Raw genomic sequence first — 9,072 nt, forward strand, 5'->3', positions numbered from 1 at the left:
GTCACTGTCTAATGCTAAAGTTATAGCCACAGGAAGTTGTTGCACACCACTTCCAGTTTAAAATGTGGAAGTGTTAAAAAGGTTTATTGAGTTAGTAACTCAGTTACTATTCTGTAAAAGCAATTAGTTACTCTGCAAAGTAATTATGAAGTTATTTTTATATTTTATACTATCGTGTCAAACAGTGTTAATTTTGTTGACTAAATTTTTTTGTCATTATTTTCATCATGAATATATTTTTGCGGATGAAAATGAAACTAAAAAATAAGTCATTGATTGAGACTAAAACTATGACTAAATTGATTGAAGTTATCAACAAATAAAGGATGAGACGTAAATAGACTGTGACGAAAATCCATGGAAAGATGTAGCCTGGAATCATCCTAATCTCCTTGGATTATTCATACAGGCGATTAGTCTGGAAGCACTCACTAAGCGTTTGAGTTCTGGTAACTGAGTGAGGGCGGGACAATCACCCTCAAAGTAACCAATCAAACAATGAGCAGATCTGATGACAATAGCGTGACAAGCGTAGTTTTTTTCCATAAACGGAGCCAGCAGATGAAAAAAGCGCGTAGAACAGTACAGATTTATGGTTTTAAAGCCTCTTCTTGTTGTGGTTTCACCAATAAATCCAGGTGTTTCAAAACAGAGCAGAGTACAGCTGTGATGGTCTTCTTCGTGTCATCCGCCATGTTTGTTTTGATACTGCTTAGCACAGGGGAAATTACGTTTTTTCCTGTTCGGCTCTCATTGGCTCGACCAACTCTGGGTGAGCAGAGACTCCGCCCACCCAAACTTTTAGCCAATGATCACCACCCCTGCTCTCCCATTTGCTCTCCACGGTCCTGCTGCTTCCTGCAGAATGAAAACCTCTGAGGATGAGCTGCCTCGATGCCGCGTCATTAAAGCAAACTTTAACATGCCACTTTACTTTCCCAGTAACTATAACGGCGTTGTAATGATTAGGAGAGTAATTAATTAGATTACTTGTTACCAAAAAGGTAGTGCCGATAGTAGCGCCGTTTTTCCCTACATTGGTGACATCACACCGCGGTCACATGATCACCTGCCGTGCTTTTCACACAGACGCATCTTTTGAGGCCAGGTACATTAGTTTAAAGCGTCTTTGTTGCTACAGTCACCATTTGAATTGGAACACCTGCACACATGCTTTAGGTGGAGGTCAGGATCGAACAGAGGAATGTGACCGTGTTTAATATAATTCCTAGGCTTGTTCCCCTTCGTCCAGTATAAACCAGTTTCCTCAGTGTTTACAAGGAGACACAGTTAGTTTGTGCTCATTAAAGTGTGTGTGTGTGTGTAACAGGAGCCTCACAGAGTGTATCCCTCCATCCCAGCTGATCAGCGCAGACCAATCAGAGTTCTCTCACTGTTTGACGGCATCGCCACAGGTGAGTTTATTAATCACATGTTAAAGTCCGTGGAAAGCAAATTCAGCCATTTTCTTCTAAACACATTAAATAGTTCATAAATGTTTTCCTTAAAACATGTACAAAGCCATTCAACCATTTACTGTATAATGTAATTATGGAGCTCGGCTTTACAAACTGGGTTTCACATTTCTTTTTTTTTTTTTACCTCGTCTCCACATGCTATCAAAGGTCAACACTACAAGAAGTTCATTCTTTTAACGTAGCAATGCATGTTTTATTATTGCAATTAAATAAATTAATTCATTTTATTGCATAATTGTAACCATCACCAGCCCTCCATAAGGAAGGGTAAGAAACACTTTATTAAAGGGAGAATGTAGAAAGAGAGAGCAGTGTTTCACCTGGGTGGGGGGGGGGGGGGGGGGCAGGGAGGAGAGATGTTAAGTGTGAGGAAGAGTTGATTATTTTAAAGTGAGATGTGAAGTTATAGTTGTGCATATTATGTTTCACACTTCTGTGTTCAGAATTTAATCGGCGAGTCAGAAATAATAGCCGCGTTAAGTAACGTAGCCATCATTAGCATCATTAACCCGACCCTGCTGCTGAAGCACACCAAACTTCCGCGGCGTCCAGCGGGTACAATTCGGCCCCTAGCCGAAAACAAACCACATATTTGGACTCAGGAATAAAAGGTGGTTCCAGCGCCTCTAACTGACACGCCCCCAGTGTCTCAGAGCAGAGAGAAGTGCTTGTTTTAACATGATTTTGAGACATAGTTCTATATACTTAGTAGGGGTTAAACAGACTAGTCGACAAGTTGACTTAAGTGTTTTCTCGCGACTCTGTCCATGTGACGTCGACTTGTCGCAGTATCAGACTTTTGCCCAAGATGGCGGCGCAACACAGCGAAAGAGGGTCCTAGTTCCCCTGCACGGCAAAGCAGCACATCAAGTTTTTTTTGCTTCTTCCTGGTTTGTGCTCAAACTGCAGCTGGTAGGCAGATACTATATTATATTGTATGTATATTATATATAATATACATGCTAGCGTTAGCTGTAGTGGTCACATGTCTGTGTATTAAACAGATCTGGAAAACATCAGCAGCGAAGGACGGAGGCTCCGTTAGTGGGAGCTGTTGTGCCAGTATCTGTGACAGGAGGTGGCAACAGTTCCAACCCCTGCGACTTCTAGGGCCCAATAAAATCCTTTTGTTTTTGTTTTTTCAAATACCATTTTATTTTTTCCCAAATTCCGTGTTTTCCACTTTAATTTTTTTCATTCCATTTTTTTAAGAAATATTTATAATTTTTTAAAGATAATGTTAGTTTTTACCTCCTGTGAGGAAACACAATAAATACTAATAAATAAATAAAAACCCATAATTAAACAACATTTATGTAAAAAATTAAGCAAGATACAATTAAAAGGTAGATATAAGTTGTAGTGACATGGATTATTCTGACTGCTCTTTTTAAATTATATATATGTCATATAAAGATGTATGAGAACAGCATTGATGTTAACATATTTCCTCTCAGGTATCAATAGTTTACTGAATCTGATGAGATTTATTGATTAAGTTTAGTTTAAATTAACCTAATTCTGTAGCTCTGAGATGTTGTTAGAATGTAACATTCTAATAACGTTACTCCAACAGACTTCTATTTTGTAAACCAGAAGTTCCCACTGAAACAGTTGTACTTGAGGTAGCTCGCTGACTGTGAATGTGTAGCTACGAGGTACGGACTAAAGGCTGGAATAAAAAGAACTAACGAACAACACGGACTGAGTTATTCTTAGTTAGCCAGACACAACAGATCCAACACTGAGCAGGTGAAGATGATTAAAGCTGATCACGTTTTCACGGAGCACCGCTGCGCTACACTAAAAACTCCACTTTGGGAAATGCAGACTGGAGAAGAATCACAAACGTGTTTAAGGACTAAATGTCCGCTGAGAAGTCGCAGGGGTTGGAACTGTCGCCACCTCCGGTCACAGATTTTTTCGGTTAACACATTAACACCGGCGCTCGGCTTCAGCTCTTGGTGACGTCATCGACTAGTCGACGTCGGCTTGACTAGTATGCACATAAAATCGACCTTTAAAATGATGAAGTGGTTAAACCTCTGAAACATGGCAGGAGAAAAGCAGCAAAAACATTGGTAAACAAGTGTTAAGTTAAATTCTGCTTTATGGAACACTTTGTGTTTGATGATGAAGATCTAGAGCAAAGACACGTCACGTCTAACAAGTGTTTGGTTTTGTGCAAAAGTGAACATACTTTATTTTAGTTTTTGGAGGATTTTATTTATGTTTAAAGAATATATTTTATGTTTTTTTTTGTACAAAAAATTAATCACTTTTTGGTTGACATATAATCGTTTGAATAATCGTGATTTAAATTATGACTTAAATAATCGTGATTATTATTTTTTCTATAATCGAGCAGCCCTCATTTTTGTTGTCGTTGTTATATTTATTTATTCATTTTGAGAACTAGTTTATGACGAGGGTTGAATAAATAAAGTGGATTAATCACCACTGTGTGGTTGGACCAGTTAGTGTAACTATTAAAGAAAAAAACTGTTAAACCTTATTTGAAGCTGCTGTAGTGTCATTTCTCTCTCCACTCATTGGTGTAAATGTTGGGTGATGATATATTAGTGATGTTCTCTCTAACAGGATACCTGGTGCTGAAGGATCTGGGCTTTAAGGTGGAGCGCTACATCGCCTCAGAGATCTGTGATGACTCCATCGCTGTGGGGATGGTGAAGCATGAAGGGAAGGTGGAGTACGTCAACGATGTTCGCTCCATCACCAGGAAACACGTGAGTCACAATAATACACACTCCTCCTCTTCCTCTCAGCGACCGTTTCATATTTCCTCCAAACGAGTCGTAAGGAAACGTAGAATAAGTTCTTTACTCTGTGAATATTAGTTTTATTACAGATGGTAAAAGTTCTTCTTCCAAACATCGACCAATCACATGTTTGGTTAGCTTAGCATGTAGCAACACTGGCTGAGTCTAAAGGGGCGAGGCTCTGCTATCAGGTGGAATTGTTGTTTTAAAAAGTCTTTGTGGAGCTATAAATATATTATAAATGTGCCTTTATTGATCAATAGAGTTATTGATCATTGTGAGCTTATTGATGATGTAGTAGCCACAGAGGGGGTTGTGATTAGGGCTGTCACTTTAAAACATTAATTGCGATTAATTAATTACAGGAAAAAATAATGCCGTTAATTGCTTTTTTTATTAGCATTCCAAACAGCATCTGGTATACCATAATACTGATGCACACGCTACAATAAGACGGGAGAATGCTGAGCTGCTCAGCTTTGTTTGAGTTAGTTTACTTTTCACCAGAGCTTTGCAGCATCCGCTACCACCTCAATGTAGCGGCTAGCACGGACATCTAGCGAGGACAGCTAGCACGGGCACTCAGACGGTGCTAACTGCTACATGCTACGAGCACGCCGTGACTAACAAATGAATAAACTCGTGATTAATTTTATCTGAAGGAGAGAAAAAGCAACAGGTTTGGTGTCAGAAAAGTGTTTTTACTGTTTATGATGTGCTAACTTATAGCTCTACATATGACATTTTATTTCATTTGTAATTTCTATTATTTGGAGATTGACTAAAGTACACATTAATATGACACGTAGTCTTTGGGACTATTCTCACATACAGAGGAATGTGAATCTGTTCTATTCTGTTAAAAATGAACAATAAATGACTTTGTTGTGTGTGTAAAGCTGGCTGAGTGGGGACCCTTTGACCTTCTGATTGGAGGAAGTCCCTGTAACGACCTGTCCATGGTCAACCCTCTGAGGAAAGGACTGTTTGGTAAGATCAATGATCCCTGTGTGAGGGGGAGGAGCTATTCCTCATGCTCTGCTTTGATCTCCTCCTCAGAGGGAACCGGGAGGCTGTTCTTTGAGTTCTACAGGATTCTGACTTTACTGAAGCCCAGAGAGGATGATAACCGCCCGTTCTTCTGGCTCTTTGAGAACGTGGTGTTTATGAGCGCTCACGATAAGTTTGACATCTGCAGATTCCTGGAGGTTTGTTAGACTGGAACATCTGGAACATCTGAAACATCTGCTTCACCTCCTCTTCCTCCTGTTCCTCTCTCCAGTGTAACCCCATCCTCATCGATGCTGTTAAAGTCAGTCCTGCTAACAGAGCCAGATACTTCTGGGGAAACCTGCCTGGAATGAACAGGTGAGACGGAGCCACGCCCTGCAGGGGGCGCTGTGTGTGTGTGTGTGTCTATATTAGGTCAGTGCCCGTAGGAAGTATTTATAGTTATAATAAAGTGGGAGGTTCAGTAGCTTTTTCATGGATGGTTAAATAAGGTTGTGTTTGAAGGTTGGACGTCAGTGACAACTATTGTGTTTTCATAGATTAAAATGAATTCATTGGAAGAAAGCAACACAGCAGCATGAAGTTATGACTGGAGAAACACTTTGAGACACTCACGTTTACACACACACACACACACAGTGTTGGTTCTCTGCCGGCCGGGACGCCACAGGGCGGCCGTGAAGCCCCCGTCTCAGCTCTGCTATCCCGACACAGAGCCTCTGCTGCCCAGCCCACTGTGTGTGTGCTAGCTAGACACACACACACACAGCGGGTTGCTGCTCCGCTCAAAACCAAGGAGTGGGGGTGGCACGTGTCTCGCTCCGGTGGACAATTTTTATGAAATAATACTTTAACACTATTATTGCAGTCCAAACAAATCTGACGTTGCACACATTTCAGCCTAAAGGCAGCCATGTTGAAAGTCTCAGCTCTGTCTGTCCCTGAACAACAGACACACAGATAGATGCTAACCTGTGTGTGTGTGTGTGTGTGTGTGTGTGTGTGTGTGTGTGTGTGTGTGTGTGTGTGTGTGTGTGTGTGTGTGTGTGTGTGTGTGTGTGTGTGTGTGTGTGTGTGTGTGTGTGTGTGTGTGTGTGTGTGTCAGACCTCTGGCCACGTCTCTGGATGATAAATTGATTCTTCAGGACTGTTTGGAAACTGGACGCGTTGCTAAGGTAACCAATTCTTTACTGATGATGATTTTATTATTGATATTTCATGTGATGCAAACTAAAATAATTTAAAATCTATGTTAGTTTTATTTCCTAACCTTTAACAGTGATGTGTTGCTAAATAATAATGATAATTAAAATATGATCATTGATGTTCATTTTGGAGGTAAAGAATCTTATTTGTTTTTTTTATTTGTTAATTGATGTAACAAAGACTTTTTTAATAATTAATTTAAATTGACAAGTTCTTATATTTTCAGTGTGAAATGTTTATTCATAAATTCTTGTTACTGATGATTTTCTGCTCAACATTTCATTCCTTTATTTGTGGAAGTAAAACTAGCTTTTTGTTAAGATAATATTATTTTGTTCAAATTAAGAATGAAGATAAAATGTCATTTTTTTTAAAAAAAAATTTTAAAATAAAACCACTGCATTTAAGAGAAAATGTTCTTTCAGATTGCATCTCTCAGTTTGAGTGGTGTATGACATTAAACGTTAATCATATTCCTACAGTTTGATAAAGTTCGTACCATCACCACTAAGAGTAACTCCATCAGACAGGGGAAGTCTGGCCCTCTGCCTGTGGACATGAACGGGAAGGAGGATTATCTGTGGTGCACTGAGATGGAACAGTAAGACTTCATTTAATCATCGTTATAGTAAGATCATAACTGACCTTTAATAATCACTACTTTTTAGTTTTTCCACTTTCGCTGCACATTCTGTCAAAGGTCAACATTATATATGTAGTTTAATTTTTTTACAACAGCAATGCATGTTTAGTTATTGCATCACAATAAATGAATGTATTTTAATGTATAATCGTGACCATCAGCAGCCGTCCCTAAGGAGCGTGAGAAATACTTCATTATATAAAGAGAGGGCAGTGTTACACTTAGGTCAGGGGGAAGGGAACAGGGGAGAGGGAGTCAGGGTAGGGCAATGGAAAGGGTGGGGAAGAATCGACTGTTTTAAGGTGAGATGTGATGTCATAGGATAAATTGAAGCAGGTGACTCAGCACCTAGCTTAAGTATGAAAATAATCAAAATAATTGTTCCAGTGACATCACATCAAACTACAGGAAATAAATCTTATTATTTAGAAATGAATAAACTTCCATCAGCACTGACTTCTAACCAGGGTTTCAGTTACAATTACATTTTCAATTACCCATCTTCAATTGCAATTCAATTACGATTACAATTGGTTGTATTTTTTCCAATTCCAATTACATTACAATTATTTTTTATCCTCAGAAAGTCAATTACAATTACGTTCTCAATTACTAAAGTTGAATTACTATTAATCACAATTACTGAGCCTGACATGAATAACTTCATAAAAGTGAAGCTTCCTCTTGTGTTAGCTTTCTGTTAGCATCTCTAATGCTAACAGGTTCTAAATTAGCTGTAAAATACACTAAAAACTATTATCTATCATCTAATTTATTTCCTATCTATTGATCACCTTGTTAGGATTCATAATCAATGAAAATATAGGTTTTAATATTAATGGTGTGGACGTCTGAGCCTTTACTCTGTCACTAAATACATCAGGTTTAGTTTTTTTAAATGGTAAAATGTGTGAAAGCTTGATATGAAACATTATCTAAACTCAATTACTATTTAATTACAATTACAACAGCAACAGAGTTTTTAATTTACAATTATAATTATGCCATAATAATTCATTATTATTCACACAATTAGAATGATAATGGATCTTAACCCTGTTCCTCTAGGATCTTTGGGTTCCCCAAACACTACACAGATGTGAACAACATGGGTCGGATGCAGAGGCAGAAGGTTCTGGGTCGGTCGTGGAGCGTCCCCGTCATCCGACACCTTTTCTCTCCTCTCAGGGATTACTTTGAGTGTGAGAAGTGACGACTCTCAGGTTTATCTCTCTGTGTTTACCCAGCTGGTCGTCATGGTGACCACACCCTCTCAGTTTACAGTTGTTGTTTTTAACCAATCAGGAACCAGATGTTGGTGCTTTAACGTGTGAGACATGATTCAGACTGGTTTCACTTTAGGATCAGAATTAGGATCAGGATCAGAAAACCTCAAACTTGAACTCAGAAGCTAATGCTGCTGACGGTGCTACTTTAGTCACATGACCACAGAAATCAATGTTTTTAACTTTTTAATCACGTCTACAGTTTGTTTTTATAGAACGACTCGTCTCTACCTCAGACTCAACCTAAACTGTTTATTTATAATGATTCTGTTTCTGCTCCTGGATTTTAATTTAAACTTTTAGCTTCAGAATAATTTAACAGTTACTGTACATAAATCAACTCTGGGTTTAAAGTAATCCTCCACTGTTTTCATAAATATGGCCTAAAACCTTTGAAATGTCCTTATTAGTAGATTTATGTCTAACAAAACTTATTATTATTATTATTATTATTATTATTTGCACTACATTCGTTTTATTAACTTTTAAAACTGGGACTACTTTACTCTGGGCGTCGCCATGTTGAAATGACATCACTGATGACGTGGTTAGTCCATTGAGTTCTATATGAGGTGAAGCATTCAGGATCATTTAGTGGCTTTTTCAGTCAAAATAACAACTTGTGCTGCTTTGTTTTGATCTAAAATCAGTAAATGTTTATGTAAAGC

The 9,072-nt window shown here is 38.5% G+C and overlaps 1 protein-coding gene across 4 annotated transcripts in view; it reads left to right on the forward strand.

Annotated features, from left to right (window-relative positions):
- dnmt3ba (DNA (cytosine-5-)-methyltransferase 3 beta, duplicate a) overlaps nucleotides 1-8,866 on the forward strand; it is a 31,826-nt gene extending 22,960 nt beyond the window's left edge. For all 4 annotated transcript variants that reach the window (XM_028453292.1, XM_028453295.1, XM_028453293.1 and 1 more), the window contains 8 exons: nucleotides 1,331-1,415; nucleotides 4,080-4,225; nucleotides 5,158-5,248; nucleotides 5,318-5,466; nucleotides 5,541-5,626; nucleotides 6,375-6,444; nucleotides 6,958-7,076; nucleotides 8,187-8,866. In XM_028453292.1, the coding sequence (XP_028309093.1) occupies nucleotides 1,331-1,415; nucleotides 4,080-4,225; nucleotides 5,158-5,248; nucleotides 5,318-5,466; nucleotides 5,541-5,626; nucleotides 6,375-6,444; nucleotides 6,958-7,076; nucleotides 8,187-8,331 (891 nt within the window). In that variant the 3' untranslated portion in view covers nucleotides 8,332-8,866. The remainder of the gene's footprint in view (nucleotides 1-1,330; nucleotides 1,416-4,079; nucleotides 4,226-5,157; nucleotides 5,249-5,317; nucleotides 5,467-5,540; nucleotides 5,627-6,374; nucleotides 6,445-6,957; nucleotides 7,077-8,186) is intronic.
- The last annotated feature ends 206 nt before the right edge of the window (nucleotides 8,867-9,072 follow it).

This window comes from Gouania willdenowi, chromosome 7 (assembly GCF_900634775.1).
Source record: "Gouania willdenowi chromosome 7, fGouWil2.1, whole genome shotgun sequence".
NCBI lineage: Eukaryota > Metazoa > Chordata > Actinopteri > Blenniiformes > Gobiesocidae > Gouania > Gouania willdenowi.